The sequence below is a fragment of the Aethalodelphis obliquidens genome, unplaced genomic scaffold (assembly GCF_003676395.1).
Source record: "Aethalodelphis obliquidens isolate GAN/ISIS:26980383/991018 unplaced genomic scaffold, ASM367639v1 scaffold5, whole genome shotgun sequence".
NCBI lineage: Eukaryota > Metazoa > Chordata > Mammalia > Artiodactyla > Delphinidae > Aethalodelphis > Aethalodelphis obliquidens.
The window spans coordinates 69,035,570-69,054,425 of NW_020837949.1; the positions used below are offsets into that span (position 1 = coordinate 69,035,570).

At 34.7% G+C, this 18,856-nt stretch overlaps 1 protein-coding gene across 1 annotated transcript; it reads right to left on the minus strand.

Moving 5' to 3' along the window:
- Positions 1-1,135: 1,135 nt before the first annotated feature.
- On the minus strand, positions 1,136-16,225 carry AGR3 (anterior gradient 3, protein disulphide isomerase family member). The gene is made up of 8 exons (XM_027101334.1): positions 16,180-16,225; positions 13,705-13,840; positions 9,637-9,700; positions 3,620-3,672; positions 3,001-3,077; positions 2,694-2,757; positions 1,940-2,023; positions 1,136-1,185 (listed from the first exon to the last, which is right to left on the minus strand). Exons 2-8 carry the CDS (start codon positions 13,811-13,813, stop codon positions 1,136-1,138), a joined length of 501 nt encoding a protein of 166 aa, XP_026957135.1. The 5' UTR covers positions 13,814-13,840; positions 16,180-16,225.
- Positions 16,226-18,856: the final 2,631 nt, after the last annotated feature.

The following is an 18,856-nucleotide window of genomic DNA, read 5'->3' on the forward strand; positions in this document are numbered from 1 at the left end:
CATGGATATCTAGTGTTGATGGTCTTGTAAACTGTTTATATCCAAATAGATCAGTTGCAGAAAGTCTGCTTAAAATGAACTGAATAATGATCAGATAAAACTTGGAAGAAACCTTTCTTTCTCTGACTCATGAAACATTGGACTTAATCAGACATCAGTATCATAGATGTTGTATATCTGTCTCATATAAATGTGTACCTTTATATTTCAAAACATCAAGTTATTTAAATGTAATCAAATCCTATGGATTAGGAAACATTTTCCCATCTGAAATATTCTCTCATTTCTGAGAATTATTCCCAGCTGATTATGGGGTTTCCATTAGTAATTAGAATTACTCCAAATGATTAGGGAAATTTTTTCATAAAAAATTAGGATTTTTGTGTGTGTGTTATTTAAAGGAATAGAAGACATGAATGTGATCCTACAAAAGCTTCCCCTGAAGAATTGAGTTGGTGGTTGAATGTTTAATAATTTCAGAATGGATAGATTCCTCTTCTGCTAGTTAACTGGAGGTATTCTTTAATATTCTGGAAGCAGTTACATTCTTCTTAAAATGATTAAAAGTGTTAAATATCCACCCAGTAATCAAGCAAAACATATTTAAAGTTTTAAAATATATTTTAAATTTATTGTAATTACTTTTTAAGTGTCTGTTTTAAAGTAAAAAAAAAGAAATAAATGGTTAACTCTAAAAGTTATGCTGCTAAAAGTTAAATAATAAGTGGCTAGAGATGCATCCATTTGCTTTGGCAACATGCAGATCATTTATGACCTAAACTTGCAGGTTCGATATAATAGAGGGATCAGAATTAAGATTAGCTTACTTGGTGGAATAGATGGTAGATGAGGAAATAGAAACAAGCAGTGTAGACACCTCTTATTTAGGTCTTCCTGTCTCCACTATAACTATCAGCAAGCTCTCTTTGCTACTGATGCAGGCAGAAATCAAACCACAATATTGTCATGCTCTGGTTTTGATATTTATTGAAATATCATTTTACCGTCCTAAGAATATTCAAACACATTAAAAGTCTAAATGGTAATGTTACAAAATTCATTTACCCGCCCATTAGTATTACTCAATTAGCCAGAAGTTTTTCTTCGTGACTTTTGACCTCTTAGAGGTAATACATTATAACTCGGATTGAATAAGTTTTAATGCTTTCTTCATGTTTTCTATCACTGTAATAGAAGTAAATATATATTATTCTATTAGTAAATGAGAGTACCAAATTTTTTAATTAACCCCTGAATCTAAACTTGGCCCATTAAAATGAACAGCTATAAAGATTTGGGGATTTATCTGCAACCTTAAAGAATATTATGCTAAAAGTGTACATGTAAATTTAAGGATTAGACCATTCAGAGCTGGTTAATTAACTTAATGTTAAAAAATTTTATCAAAGGGATTTTGAGGGAGTATCTATTTTGTTAACTGATTATTTTGTAGCAGTATTGCTGGATATGACAGGCATAGCTCTCTTATTAAACATAGTTGATAGTGAATGTTGCAAAAATGAAAGTCCCAAGTCAGACTGTATTTCCTTGCTTATAGGCATTAAAGGAAGAGAAAAGATTTAATTATGATCACTTTGAGGAAATCACATATAATCTTTCATACCAGAAGAATGGACTGACTTTCTTAAGGTTTAATTTTCATGTGTACTCTATTCTTTTTGGTGGTGTTAACATTTAGTGATCATAAGAACTATTAGAGATCCCTGTTGAAGAAAGAGATTCTGAGGTGCCCCAGAAATTCTGATCTTGATGGGAGCTAAGAGTTTGCATATTAACCGCTATCTCCACTACCAGCCCCAGGGACTGTGATGTGTGGGTAGCACTGTTTGTGGGGAAGCACCCATGTAGGGTATCATTGACCCTTCTAACAGTCAAGTGTTGCTAGTATCACTGTTCAAGATAATTTGTGAATACTTACACAGCGGTAAATCCTGAGGTTCATATGTATATAATCTGTTTGAGTATCTTCCAGTTATATCAGCTCTGACTGTTAAAGAAGGATCTGCCAAGAAAAAATAAGTACTTTACATATTATTTAAAATATTCTGAAAATCATTCTTGCCTCTTACTCTAAAACAAACGTTAAGCAAATTTATAAGCAAAATCAGTTTTCATACATGTGAATTTATTGTGAGTTAATCTGAATTCTCATTTTAGTGTGTCACAGGTCTCTGTCAACATATAATAGTTTAGAGAACAGTACTGAAACTACATTGGGATATTGATTTCATAGCATCAGTTAATTTAAAACATTAAAATTTAATATTTATAAGTTACAAGTTATAGATATAATGAGTTTGATTGTTGACCTAACAAGAACTGTTAATGACTGGGTTACTAATGACTTCCCTTTAAAAGGAATAGTAGGGCTTCCCTGGTGGCGCAGTGGTTGAGAGTCCGCCTGCCGATGCAGGGGACACGGGTTCGTGCCCCGGTCCGGGAAGATCCCACATGCCGCGGAGCGGCTGCGCCCGTGAGCCGTGGCCACTGAGCCTGCGCGTCCGGAGCCTGTGCTCCGCAACGGGAGAGGCCACAACAGTGAGAGGCGCGTGTACCGCAAAAAAAAAAAAAAAAAAAAAAAAGGAATAGTACTTGAACTAGCATTTAAAAGTAAATAAAAGCAAGAAGGCTACTGATTTTCTAAATCTGATGGAAAGAGATTATACAATTACCCACAAACATGATTCTAGGCACATATTGTCCATCAGGTGATAAATTCTTATCCGTGGTTTCATGCTAGGAAAAAGATGAAAAAAAAGAATGTTATTGGATTGGATTGTTTTTAACAGTTGATTTAAAAATATTTTATGTAAACAAGTCTTTCAGTAAGTTATATGTTTTGGCCTCTTACAATTCTATATAACATTCTATATCCACTAATACTTTATAGCTCTTTTTGTCTTCAAAAAAAGGCAAAAAAAGAGATTCAGCTTTTCCACTGAATTGAGATATTAAGAAAACATTGTAGAGGTCAGGTACCATGAGATTCAGCATGATGAAATTATTCTGAGCCATTTCTTGTATTTCTTTATTTTGGGCAAACACTTTTTTTAGTGCTGTGGGAGAAAACATAATGTCAATTAGTTTCAAGGATCAAGATGCGTTCAATATAATGTAGCAAAATTAAGCTAGTATTTTGCATTTGTTTGCATCTGTAACTTGGATGTAAATAGTTCATTGGCCCATTGCCACTTCGTCTAACTGGAAATCAATGAGGGACAGAGTCTATCCAAGAAGACATCAAGAGAGAATCACATTGATGAAATCACCAGTTTTACAATGTCATGTAATTCATTGACTCATTGGTTAAAACAGTATCTTCTTTCAGCCATTTTTCCTACCTTTTTGTGGGGGGACAGGGGAGGAAGAAGGATATAAAATTCTAAAGGACATGTAATATGAATATATTCAATAGATTACTAACAATCATTGTAGGCTTTAAGCACCTTAGTAAAATGGTGGTACTCTAGCAGTTGTCCTTTTTTTTTTTTTTTTTTTTGGGAATAGAGTTTCCTGAGTGCCTTCTTAACAATTTGTAACCAGGTCACTTTCCTACTTCATATTGGAGATACAATAAGATCTCAGGAGCAAAAATTACCTTGGCAGTATTGACAGTCCTCCAAGTGATGAATAACCATCAGTGGCTTGTTACTAAACAGAGAGAGTGTGGAATTGAGCCAAGTGATTAATCTGAGTTAAAATGTACAGTGAAATTAGATTTAAGATTCTCATACTTTCTATGAGACGTAAAGTAAACATCTTAGCCTGACAAATCACAGCGCTGTAGTCTGTAGTCCTCTTAGTCATAACATGGCCTCAGCACTGAAGCATCAGCATCACCAGAAATGTAGCTCATTAGAAATGTAAATTCTCAGGCTCCCTCTTGGGCCCACTCAGTCAGCATCTGGGGGGGTGAGGTCCAGGAATCCTTAGCTTAACAAGCTTACCAGGTCGTTCTTATGTATACTGTAGTACAGTTAGAAAAATAAAAGTCAATTCTGTCTCCATAGATGAAAGGATATTATGAGCAAGGTAGTATTCATTTCCAATGAACATCTGGTATAAAATTTTGGAATTGTCGAAGTTTTTACTTAGGTTTTTTGTTTGTTTTTCAAAAAGTCTATTAATATTTGACCATTTTCACAACCTTTTATTCTTGTCACAACTTACAATTACCAACAGTCTCAGGGAGAGTTCCCTTCCTATATATTTTTCAGTGTCATTTTGATTTTAACTCTCTGAAGAAAAGTTTTGGTGGTAGCTCATTGACTACCCTGCTGTTTAGAATACGAGAAAAATTAGAATGTTAACTACAGTGAAGGATAAAATAATTATGATTCGGGTATATAAGATGTTTTTAAAAATGTTTCTTTAATTTTGCAAGGATGCTGGGTACAAAAAGAGATAGACGAGTGTATATGTATCAAGCATAAATCTTTTTAAAAACACAGATGTAATCATATGAAATACTTGTTACTGAATAATCCTGTTTTTTCAAACTTTAGTCTCAAAAGTGTTAAATAACACACTTTGAAGTGTAAATAATTTCATTTAATCCTCAAACTTAGAATATAAGTTAATTTTAGGTAAGAATAAATCCTACGACTTATCTCTTAAAATTTATAACATAGAAAGCTAACATTTGCCAACAACTTCACATTTACTGGTGAAAGAGCAGATTAGATATCCAATGAATGAAATATTATTACCTCTTTTTAATTAGTAGAAAACTGAGCCTGAGAATATTCATTGACATTTCTTTAGAGACACATACAGAACTTAGACCTCCTAAGCACCAAGTAGTAATTCTTTTACTAGATAACTTTTTCTCTGATTGCACTTAGGTAGATAGGGGTGTCCTGTGATGGAGAGCAATTCAGGGGCATGAGTCATTCTGATTTCCTGAACTGCTACCCTTTCTTCCCAGCACAGCAGCTGGAAATAAGGATAGCTCTGTGTAAGGAAAGACATTGATGTAACTCTTGGAAAAGTAATTTCTCCATCAGATTTCTAGCCAACTGGAGTCCAAGGAAAAATGTATCAAGACTACAGAATACTCAGTCTTAATAGTTCAGCTTTTAATGGGTTGTTCAGACAGTCAAACCAAGACAGTAATCCGTTTTAGGAAAAGCTTTTGTTTCTGGCAGACACTGAATTAGGAACACCTGAAAAAGGGCTCAGAAACTTTTAAAGCAAAGAGGCAGATGGTAAGTTATTTGAGGTTTTGCAGCCCATGTGGTCTTGTTCACAACCGCTCACCTCTGCTGTTATTGCACGAAAGCAGCCATGGACAATATGCAACAAGGTGAGAGTGGCCGTGATATAGTAAAACTTAATTTATAACACTGGAATTTGAATTTCAAGTAACTTCCATGTTTCACAAGATATTATTCTTCTTTTGATTAAAAACATTCTTTTAATGTAAAAATTATCCTTAGCTCACAGACCAAATTATCAATAAAACAGGTGGTCCCTAGTCTTATGGTTACCAGGGGCGAAGGGGAGGGGGAGAGATAGACTGGGAGTTTGGGATTGACATGTACACACTACTATAGATAACCAACAAGGACCTGCTGTATAGCACAGGGAACTCGGCTCAATATTCTGTAATAACCTAAATAGGAAAAGAATTTTAAATAGAATAAAAAAAATAAAGCATTTTAAATTGTGAAAAAAAAATCTTATGAACTAGCACATCAGATTATGAGAAACTCGAGTGAGAGAAAAAGTAAAAATTTTGGGGAGCTGTACTTCTGAGATGCTCTAAAACCAGAGCCTTCCAAGCCTAGTTGCTTATCAGCATCATTTGGTGAATTATCTTTTAAAATTCTACATGTTTTTCTTTGAAAATAAGTTACAAATTCAGATGGTTTAAAATTCAAAAGTTAAAAAAGTAAAAATTCTTTCTCCCATCCTGCCTTTAAGAAGTAAGCAGTGTTACCATTTTCTAAGTTTGCTTCCAGAGTTTTTCAGGTCATGTAACAAAATACACATGTGCATATGCATATGCTTGTGTATATACTTATGTAAATGTATATGATTATGAATTGTGTATGGTCATATGCATGTCCATATGTATATATATTTATCCTTTCTTTTTTAAAAATACAAATACTAGCACGCTATACCCATGTATTTGCATTTGGCTTTTTTAGCATAATCGTATATCTTGGATGTTATTCCCTTGTGCTTTTGTATAATATTCCATTATATGGATCAACTTTACTTTATTAGTCTCCTCAAAATAGATATTTAAATTCTTTTCAATCTTTTATGTTTAGATTGTTTTCAGACATTTAAAAAGATGCTTTGGTGAACATGATGTTACTTACATATAATTTTGCGCATGGGTGGGTATATTTGTAAATAAATTTCCAGAAGTGGAGTTTCTGCGTCAGAGTATGTGCATTTATAATTTTGATGCACTGTATATACTTTCCTTAGAAGCTGTACCAATTTATATTCTCTCTGATAATGTGAGAACTAAGTATTTACTCTCACTAAAACTGGTTATTGAGCTTTTAATTCTTTTATCCAGTAGGTGAAAGAGGGAAGTTAATGTAGTTTTACTTTCTTATAAAAAATAGTCACCATATGATCCAGCAATTCTACTTCTGGGTATATACCCAAAGAAAATGAAATCACTATTTCACTATCTCAAAGGGATATCTGCATCCCCATGTTCATTGCAGCATTATTTACAATAGCCAGGACATGGAAGCAACCTAAGTGACTCTCAGTACATTTGTGACAACATGAATGAACCTTGAGCATATTATGTTAAGTAAAATAAGTCAGAGACAAATACTATATGATCTCACTTATATGTAGAATCTGGAATTTAAAAAAAAAGTAAAAACCAAACTCATAGAAACAGAGAGTAGATTGGTGGTTTCCCGGGGTGGGGGATTGGGAGGTGGGGAAAATGGGTAAAGGTGCTCAAAGGGTACACACTTCCAGTTATAAGATGAGTGAGTCCTGGGAATGTAGTGATGACCAGAGTTAACAATACTGTATGGTATACTTGAAAGCTGATAAGAAAATACATCTTAAAAGTTCTCAACACACACACACACACACACACACACACACGTTAACTATGTGAGGTGATAATTAACCTTATTGTGGTCATCATTGTGCAATATATACATACATCAAATCATCACATTCTACACCTTAAATCTGCACAATGTTTATGTAAATTATATCTCAATAAAGCTGTAAAAAATAATCTTACTCATATGTTTAGGTTACTAATTTTTTTATTCTGTGTACTATCTTTCCTATCTTATGTTCATTTTTTCAAGGTCATTGCCTTGACCTTTTTCTTATTAATTTATATGAGTACTTTGTATATTAGAGAAATTCACTCTTGTAATATGAGCTATAGTTTTCTGTTAGTTTTGTATCTTTTGCCTTTTTCGTTTGCTTATGATAAATTTCTGGTTTGCAGAAATTTGCATAATCAAAAATATTAGTCATTTATTTTAGGATTTTTCTTTCTTCTTTTTTTTTTTCCTTTGGCCATACTCAACTCTAAAGGAGGACTAGGGTGAGGCAAGGGTAGCATCTAGGGCACAAAAATGAAGTGCTTTGTTTTTGCGTCCTAGACATCCCTCATGCCTCACCCTAATTGTACCCTACTCCAAGAATTTAAAGGAATAACAGTTTTGTAATAGTGTCTTCTAGTACCTTAATGGTTTCATCCTTATAATTAATCTTTATAATTTATTTTGATGTAAAATGTGAGGTATAGATATAAATTTTTTTATTTTTCACAAATGGCTATCAAATTCTAACAATTATTTTACATACTCTATCTCTCCTACTCCTGATTCAAAATGCCACTTAATCATGTAAACAATTTCTGTAGTATCCAGTTTTCTGTTCTCTCCATTCTATTCAATTCATTTACCGGTAACATACTGTGTTATTAAAATGTTTCATATTGATTAAGGGCTAGTCCCCACTGATTTCTTCTCAGAATGTTCCTAACTATTTAAGTCTGTCTATGTTTCCATTTCAATTTTAAAATCACTTAAAAACTTGTACTAATATATTGTGATTGTCTTAACAAATTTTTTAGCTATAGAGAGGATTGACATTTTTACGATATTGAATCTTCCTCTCCAAGAACATGATATCCCTTCACATAGGTTTGTAATTTCTTTCCTCACTAGTACATTTAGTTCATACAGATTTTGTACATTTTCTGTCAAGTTTGTCCTGGGATATTTCATCTTTTTTTATTGCTATTTTATATAAGGTATTTTATAACTGCCTTTAACTATTTTGATTATATATATATATATATATATATATATATATATATAAATGCTGTCGATTTCTAGGTATTAATTTAGTCTCATCTAATTTAACTGAATCTTCGTAGTCCTGATACTTTGGGCTGATTCTCAAGTTTTTCACAAACACAGTCATCAGCTGCAAATGAGGATTCTTTCACTCTCTCCTTTGTAAGTTTTTCTCATCTAATTGCATTGGTTAGTATCTCCAGAACAATGTTAGTAATTGTGGTGATTAAAGAATCCATCAGTGGGATACTTTAATTGTTTTTCCTCAGTAAGCATGATGTTGACTTTTTTGCTGGGATGGATAAGTTTTTTAACTTCAAATATGGATTTGGCATTGTATTAAATGCTTTTTTTTAGCATTTGTGGAGATAGGAGATACTTGTATGATTTGTGTCTTTATAAATATTAAATTATTTTAATTAATAGATTTCTTAATCTTGAATCTTTTGGCTTTCCCAGACTGAATCTCACTTTATCAGGGTATATTCTTTAGTGTTCTGCTGTCTGCTCTTTGCTAATATGTTGTTTGTTTTTTACATTTCTATTTGGAAATAAGATTATTCTGTAGACTTTTTTTTTTTTTTTTTTGTAATATTTGTCTGGTGTTGAGAGTGTTTTAGCCAATTCTTATTTGGAATCTTTTCTTTTTCTTCAAAGAGTTGAATTGAACATTCTTTAGATATTTGATAAATTCTTGGGGTGGTTTTAAAAGTACAAGTTTCTCAGCTCCATCCCCAAAGATTTAGTAGATCTTTAGTAAATCACGTCACTCTTGGTCACTGAGTGCCTGGCACATAGAAGTGGATACTCAGTAAGCAGTTGACCCTGAATATGGATTTTTAAAAAAGCTCTCTGAGTTGTTCTGATGATCAGACAGCCTTGAGAAGTGCTGCTATAAGTCAGGTTCCTGTTTAAGCTTGTATAATGCCCAGTGAGTGATGCTGTTTTGTTTATACAATTTATATTCAAAGTTTGCTTGGTGGATGTTAACTAGACTTATTGTGGTAATCATTTTGCATATATACAAATATCCAATCATTAAGTTGTATATCTGAAACTAATATAATGTTAAGTCAATTATTCCTCAGATAAAAAAGCTTGCTTGGATAATTAAGAAATTAATACAGAAGTGTCTAGAGCTGTTGTTTATAAAAAAATTCTAATAGCAACTCTTAGTCCAAACAGCATACAATATCAGAGCAAATTCTTATTGTATCCTCTGAAAAGCTAACATGCTAGTGTTTGGCACTCCTGTGAGGAGGTATCTGTATCATCTGTCAAAGTTAACTGAGAGGTGTTTTACCTTTTTTGAATATGAAAGAGACCTTCCTCATAAGTCTGCATCCAAGTGATGTCATCTCCCCATCCTAAACAGAAGAGAGAAATCAATGTGTTAACTCAGGACTACCAAAGAGTTCTGAATTGGGGGTGTGATAAGCAGGTATCTATCTACAGATATTTAAGCTACCAAGCAGTTGTCTGACATAAGGTATGGAGGATACATAATTATAACTAGATACAAAGAGGTTGTGTCCTTTCAGGTGATATTACTGAGGTTTTGTGACTATGTTTTAAATCTTAAGGCCCATGGCCTTGAACCCAGTAAGTGTTCAGTAGATGCTATTATGATTAGTGGTTATTGAAAGGACATCTCTGGACCATGCAAGAGCTCTCACTTTCAGAACGTACAGGAGGAAATAACAGTTAATCTTTGCATACTTTGTAAATCTATCGGGAATACTTTGGGCTATACTGAACAGTGTCCTTGAATCTTGAGTGTCAAGAGATGTTGACTCCTTCGAAGTCATAACACATCATTGAAAAAAAGGAATTTCAAATTTTGCTTTGAGTTTTAACCGGGAAAACAATTCTGGCATGGGAATTTCATGGTTGAGAGACTCAATAAAACCCTTGTTTTGGAAGCATCCGAAAGAGTGGAGGAGAGGGAAACAGAACACAACGAGTAGAGAGAGAACCCACTAGCTTTTTTTTTAAAGAATCAATTTTATTTATTTATTTATTTATTTTGGTTGCATCGGGTCTTCGTTGCTGCACATGGGTTTTCTGTAGTTGTGGCGAGTGGGGGCTACTCTTCGTTGCGGTGTCCAGGGTTCTCCTTATGGTGGCCTGTCCTGTTGCGGAGCACAGGCTCCAGGCGCACGGGCTTCGGTAGTTGTGGCGCACAGGCTCAGTAGTTGTGGCTCACGGGCTTAGTTGCTCTGCAGCATGTGGGATCCTCCCGGACCAGGGATCGAACCCGTGTCTCCTGCATTGGCAGGCGGATTCTTAACCGCTGCGCCACTAGGGAAGTCCCCCCACTAGCCTTTAAAGAAATGATGTGAGTAGTTGGGAATGTGTATTAGAGATTGAAGAATAAGACCATTGAAGAGAAGAATGCACAAAACATCCAGAAATATTTCAAAGTATTTTCAGGAAATGTCTCAGTCTATGGATGAAAAAGGTTGAATTAATTTGAAAATAGAAATAGTTTCAGGCTATTTTGGACCCAGATTTTTTCATAAGTTTCATATGTTGTCAGACTGGAATTCCTGGTTTTGATACCATGGCTTAAAGATGTCCAGGACTTATGAAGCAGAATTATGAAGCAGGATAAATATGATCCCATGATTTCTGCCTGCTGGGTTTTGGTTTGTTTGTTTTTTAATAACAACTTTATTCAAATATAATTCATATGCCAATACAGTTCATCCATTGAAAGTATATACATTCTTTTAATATATTTACATAGTGTGCAATCATCACCACAATCAATTTTGGAAGATTTTCATCACTTCAGAAAGAAACCCTGTACCCTTTAGTTATCACCATGCAGTTCTTTCGTCTCCTACAACCCTAAGAAATGGCTAATCTACTTTGTCTCTATAGATTATCTTATTCCAGACATTTCATATAAGTGGAATCATATAAGATGCGATGTATCTTATGACTGGATGCTTTCACTTAATACAATGTTTTTAAGGTTCATCCATGTTGTGGCATGTATTAGGACTTCATTCTTGGGCTAAATATTATTCCATTTTATGGATATACCACATTTTGTTTATCCATTTATCAGTTGGTGGACATTTAGGTTGTTTCTAGTTTTTGGATTTTATGAATAATACTGCTATGAACATTTGAGTGCAAACTTCAGTGTGAACATATGTTTTCATTTTTCTTGGGTATAATCCTTAGAAGTGGAATTGCTGGATCAAATGGTAACTATAACTTTAACTTTCTGACAGTTTTTCCAAGTGAGTGCATTATTTTACACTCTTATCAGAAGTGTTGTTGGTTTGTTTTTGCCTGACCTTAGAATCCTAACATTGGAAGACATCTTACATTAGCTTAGTACCCCAACCTTAGCAGGAATACTTCCTATCTGTAATAACCCTGAAAGACTTTCTTTACAACTTTGCTCAAACACATGTAGTAAGTTTATGCCACGTTTTGCATTAGATAAAAGTTATTTTGGAAACAGCCAGTGAGACTGTGTTCCTACTTAATTTCCCTATTCTGTTGCAAATATCATTCAATGCCAGAATGTCAGCAGTGGGAAGAATTACTGTTCTCTGCTCCTGTTTAACTTAGTTCCACAAATATTGAAGGAACATCTGCTATATGCCTTGCTCCACTTAGCACTGGGTGTATGCAGGTAAGACAATACAGTCTTATTGTTCTCTGTTCATTATCATGATTCCTAATTCCTAATCCATTACTGGCTATGCTTACTTATCTTCTGAGATTTTATTCATTCTCCAGTATGTATTTATTGAGTACTTACTGTATGCCAGGCACTGGACCAGGTGCTGGACGCAGAGCAGTTTTGGTTTAAAAGGAAGTTAAGATTTGGGGTTCACTTTTTTATTGAACCATTTCTTACCTTTTTCCAATTAATACTCCCTTTTCTCCCTAACACTGTGTCTGTTTAACTGGGGCTGCTCTGCCCTCTAAGAGACTCCATATGCTACTTGGTACACTGTAGACAAATTTCCCTTTCACCCATACCTTAAATCCTCATTCTCAGTTGTTTTCTATGTGCCAGTAGAAGATAAAGGCTTAACCAAATGCAAACCATTTCTGAATAATGGAGTTCCCAGCTGCTATCAGTCATCTCCCCTATTGACATAGTTTAACTGAAATAACAGACTCATCACGTTGTTTAAAATTTCTTGTACGTATTGAGTATATTTTTCATAAAATTCACCAGTTTTAATGGACATTTGGAAGTGAATACACAGAATATTGGTACCTTAATTATAGTTACAGCATGCTGCTTAACTCAGCCCTCGAGGGTCTTTAAGGGCAGTGACTTTGATCTTTGGCACTTTAAGGCTACTGAGTTCATTGTTTTATAACTGTTGCATGTATATATGGAGGTACATGATAAATTACACTTAGGAAAATATTTCCCTCTTTTATTTATTTTGCAAAACTTACCAATTTTTTTAGACTTATAGTTTCTGTGATTTTAAACTGAACACTGGCTGAACACTGACAGGCAATTGGCTGGTACCCAATACATCTCATCTGTTAAGGAATGAATTAACTTGGAAAGAAAGTCAATATTTTAAAATTTGAAATTATGCTATAGTTGATCTCCATTTGTTTGCTCCAGTCACATTACCATTCCAAGTACCAGTCAAGTGTTTTTTGGTTTGTGTTACTAATTTAGAATTAGCTATTTGGAGACAAATGATTTTCTTTCCATTTCTGGTAGCTGGAAATGTAGGAATCAATTCTGAGAATTTTCTTTATGAATTATTTCTTTGCAGATGAAGATATAATTGTTTCTCAGGCCAAAGTAAAACAGTTGGTACAAAATAGAAATGTTTTCAGTGTAGCCAATGACAAATCTAGATTATGTCCTCTAAAAATACTGCAGCTGTTTTCTGGAGTCAGCATAGCCAACACTTGGTTAACCAAAATTCTTGGAGGGTGGAGATAAAGTATAATTTTCTGGGGACCCCAGTGTAAAATCATTCCAAATTATTTTCTTGCCTGAATAAAGAGAGGACAGGGCACTGGAACAGATTTTGAGGGAATCCTGATTGCATTTAGGATATCAATATAACGTATCAATCAATAGCATTTTGCAGGACTCTGGTTACCAAAGTTATAGGCAATGAAACCAGTTCTCCACTATTTCTATAGAAGATGCAGCAAATTGTTGTTTTTCATTTCATGTGGCTCACTCTTTAAAATTAACTGATCCTTTCTGTTGTTTTTTTTTTCTCCTATTTTAAAGTGATACACAACAAAAAATTTCAGTTAATTGAGTTGGCTTTATAACTAGACTACAGGCAAGAGATGATGAATTTTAAAACAATCCAAATGACTGAGTCCAGAAAATAAAATGAGATTCCAATACCTCTTGAGAGTGTCTGAGGAGGTCTTTTTCCCTTTTTGATTGCCATGGCAAGGTTAGAAGAAACCGTGATGAGTAAGAGACAGACGACCAAAGCTGAGTGTAACATCATATCTTCTTAAGAATCCCTCAGAAGCAGCTGGATGGTAAAAAATAATTGTCAGAATCTGGTAGGTTACCTCAGGCTGTCATTAAGACATTTGTTAAGAGACCAAACCTGTGCTGCCAGATTGCTCTGCTTGTGTGAATTGACATGGTACAACCACCTAGAACTTTCACATTTTATTTGTGAATTATTGTAAAAATACAGTCAACTCAATAGATGTCCACTTGATGAAAAGCCACATTCCTGGCATCCTGGGAGCAGTACAATGAAGTTGAAAGAGCACTGGACCAGGGCACCCAAAGCCTACTTCTGATGGTATTCTAGTGCTCACGGAACTGCATTAAAACTCTAATAAGATGATATTGATTAAAGGCCTTGCAACTGCTAAGTGCAATGGAAAGGTGACGTTTGTCATGCATAAATATTCTTTGCCCTTTGATTCTTCTTGATCTGATAGGTTAAGATGATATTTTAACTCTGCCAAGACAGTAAGATTAGGCATGAACAAATACTGCTTAAATTAGAACTGAGGAAAATCAGAATATGGAGGTTCTTGTTCTTCAGTTCCTCTACAGTTGCTTATCTTTTTTATCCTTCCATCATTTACTCAGCCTTTTGCCCTTAAATTTACAACCCTGCCCTATTTAAAATTCATTCCTCTCATTTTAGTATCTTTATCTAGCCAGCAGTACATCCCTCTCCTGGATTGAAAACGGTTAGTTTGGTCCTATTTAAATTATTTTCGTTCCTAATCTGCAAGGGACCCACTTTTAAATTATTTTGTATTGAGAAACCCTGTTAAACAATAACCATGGTGCTGATAAGGATCGCAGTTTAAGTTCCTATAACTTATTAATACTGTGAAACATTTCAGCATGCCATCTTTTACCTTATGGGCGTCATCTTGTACCATAAAGACTGAAACAAAGAAAGGGTAGATTTCAGTAGGGGATAAAGACAGCTGACTCTGGAACACAAAGTCCAACGTGGGGAGGGTAGACTCTGTCAGAGTGAAAGTTGCAGTGGAAAAATTGAAGCAACCATCTAGGGTAGGGTCTTAACTTGGGTCCGGTGAGCTTCTAGAAGGTCTATGATTGAGCTCCTGGAGTCTCAAAAATCCCTGAATTGTCTGTAACATTTTATGTGCCTTTGTTCTCTTTTCTGGGGAAGAGAGCCCCTAATTGCCTTAAGATTCTCCGAGGGATCTCTGGAAGTAAAGAGTTAAGAAAAAGCTAATCTGGAGGAAGCATTAGGAAAAGTTCTTTATGAGAGAGACAGAGATTAGTAGGTAGAATCTACAGCAAAAGAGAGAAGTGATAACTTCACCATCTTCTTATTTTAAAGCTGCCAAATTTAGAACGAATAGGAACTGAATTTTTTCAAATTTCAAGTTGCTATGTATTATTGTCAGATTGTTCTACTTAAAAATCAAAATGTTTTTTTGTTTGACATTGATAAATTGTAAAATAGATAGTAAATATATTCTATGACAAAGCCAATCAATTTATATATTATTATCTTTGGATGAACAGTAATTTCCCTGGTAAACAGAACATGAGTTAGTTATGATCCTATAGTATCAGATGCGTGGGTAAAGCTCCTTGGGGGACACGGATGAATATGACACGGTCATGGCCCTGGAGCAGCTCACATTGCCCTCCGCAGGCAAATAACCACACGTCTACAATTAGGTGTTAAAAACACAGATAGTTAGCATTTTCTGACACAGTATTTCACTTTTCAAAAGTAATTTAATGTAAGTCATTTACTTAAATATTATGTAAAAATTCTCTATAAAAGAAAACTGGGAGTGAGATTTTACATTCTTTTTTAATATTCTTTTCCATTATGGTTTATCACAGCATATTGAATATAGTGCCCTGTGCTATATAGTAAGATCTTGTTGCTTATCCATTCTATATATACTAGTTTGCATCTGCTAACCCCAAACTCTCACTCCATTCCTTTGTGCTCTTTCCTGGGGAAGAGGGCCCCTAAAGAATATTAAAAAAAAATGTATATATATGTATAACTGCATCACTTTGCTGTACAGCTGAAATTAACACAGCATTGTAAATCAACTATACTTCAATAAAAAAATAACAGGGAGGAACAACTGTTACTTGCAGCATAATTTTTAAAGGATCACTTTTGGTGAATGTTAGTTTATTATAATATCATTAATACACATAAAGAATAAAAGTATGAAGGCAACAAAGGAAATCTAGTTCATTAAAAGAAGAAAAATATCATTTCATTGAACTTGCCCTCTGCTTTACTGAAGACCTCAGTTTGTACAGCGATAATTTGATCCTTTAAATATAACTGAGCTTGACCACTGATTAAGTAATCTGGAAATTTTGCTTGCTTACCTGAACTTGTCAGTGCTCTTGCTGGAAGTGTATTCTGGATATTTCTGGTTAAAAATGGGTGTGGATTTATAGACACACACAGGCACACACACACCTGATCTACAGCCCCACCTGCATTGAAACAAGAGCACAGTCCACCTGCGAACTTAAAAAACAGCGTTGTCTGAAAAATCCGTGCTTCTTTCCAGTTCTCATGCTCTCACACTAAAAAAAAAAGTGTCCTTTTTCTTTCCCTAAATTAAGATTGAGTGTCCTCATAGAATGAGGCCAAATACCACCTTTGTGCTTTTTTCTCGTCTACCTTTTGCTTCCCAAGGTAATTTAATGTTTGGCTGGAGTTCAACACCCAGAAAAAAAAAAAAGAAATGGTGGCAAGAGTGGAGAAGGAACGGGTATAAATGTAGGAACTGTGTGTGCACCATTGTTCTTGATGAAAGGTCAGTGAGGCTTGCAGATTAGATATAAAACAAATAGAAATTCCTCAGGTTTACTCTCTTTACAGGAGTATAATTAACAGCTAAAGAGAGCAGGTCCCCCACCCTTTTTTTTTTTTTTCCTGAGAGAGAGAAAAAGGAAAAGAGAGAAATAAATAAAAATGCTGTTTTAAAAGTTAACATTTTTATAATTTGATGATTCTTTATAGTCTCTCTGTAAAGCCCCTTACCTTACCATGCCAAAAAATAGGAAAACAGGCCATTAGAGATTATATTTATCTAATAGTTAGATTTTTTAAATTGTATAATTAATCCATGATTATGGTAAAACATTTTTCAAGTGTGGAATTGTGTCAAAATAAAAAGTAAAATTCTCCTCCCCTTCACCAGCATCACCTTTCTCTGATCACTCCACCCCCAAAGACACACACATACACACACACACACACACACACACACACATACACACACAAGTTCTACTTCCTGGACTTACTGTTAAAGTGATCTAGGGCAGGGTCATCAAATCTGGCCCACCTGTTTTCGTACAGACCAAGAGCTACTAATGATTTTTACATTTAAAAATGGCTGGGTGAAAAATAAAAAGAATCATACTCTGTGACATCTGAAAACTGTATGAAATTAAAATGTCAGTGTCTGTAAATAGAAATTACTGGATGCAGTGCAGCCATGTCCATTTCCTTATTATTGTCTATGGTTCTTCTTGCATTCTAAGTGGAGTACTGAGACAAGGACTATATGGTCTGTGAAGTCTAAAATATTTACTATCAGGTCTTTTATAGAAAAAGTTGGCTCATCTTTAATTTAGGTGCTTGTTCAACAAATTTTTCCCTTCCTTCCTCCCTTCTTCCCTCTCTTTCTCTTTTTTTTTGCTTAATTACTCACTATATTAATAAATGTACTGCTAAAGAATGGAGGTGGTGGCTATCTTCTGACATTAAAGAGAGTATGCTTTGCTTCTAGTATTTTAACTTTGGATATAGAGCTGGTTTGATTTACCAGAAGAAGGCAGCCATTGTTCCTATACTACGTCTCTTGAAAGCAGGAATGTTGGATTTTGTTCTATAAAGATGGATAAATGTGCATAGGGTAGCAAATTGATATAGTAAATGTATTCATTTCATATAGTAGATTTATGGTTTTCCTATTGAACCTTTCTTGTGATGCCAAGAGAAACCCCATGTAGCCAGGTTGTATTATTCTTTTACGGTACTACTGATTCATGTATTCATTTAATTGTGCTTTCTTCCTTCTGTAGAATTCTTAAAGGGAACCTTCCTTGGAACATGCTATTGAAATAGAATCCTCCTGCTGAAGGTTAAGGAACTTGACCAACAATTATAATTTTATGTCCAGCACTTACGAAGCAAAGAAACAGCTCTGCAGTCGTCCCTAAGTTTTCCTCTTAAAGAGAGGGGCACAGCTTTCACTTTCTTCTTGACTGGTAGTGGTTTATAGAAAAATCTTTTTCTTTTTTCTTTTTTTACCATCTGTATTGGAATATAATTGCTTTACAATAGTGTGTTAGTTTCTGCTTTATAACAAAGTGAATCAGCTATACATATACATATATCCCCATATGTCCTCCCTCTTGCATCTCCCTCCCACCCCGCCGTCCCACCCCTCTAGGCGGTCACAAAACACCGAACTGATCTCCCTGTACTATGCAACTGCTTCCCACTAGCTATTTTACATTTGATCGTATATATAAGTCCATGCCACTCTCTCACTTCATCCCAGCTTCCCCTTCCCCCTCCCCGTGTCCTCAAGTCCATTCTCCACGTCTGCATCTTTATTCCTGTCCTGCCCCTAGGTTATTCATGACCATTTTTTTTTTTACATTCCATATATACGTGTTAGCATATGGTATTTTTCTCTTTCTGACTTACTTCACTCTGTATGACAGTCTCTAGGTCCATAATCCACAGTTTCGTTTCTTTTTATGGCTGAGTAATAGTCCATTGTATATATGTGCCACATCTTTATCCATTCATCTGTCGATGGACACTTAGGTTGCTTCCATGTCCTGGCTATTGTAGATAGAGTTGCAGTGAACATCGTGGTACATAATTCTTTTGGAATTATGGTTTTCTCAGGGTATATGCCCAGTAGTGGGATTGCTGGGTCATATGGTAGTTCTATTTTTAGTTTTTTAAGGAACCTCCATACTGTTCTCCATAGTGGCTGTACCAATTTACATTCCCACCAAGAGTGTAAGAGGGTTC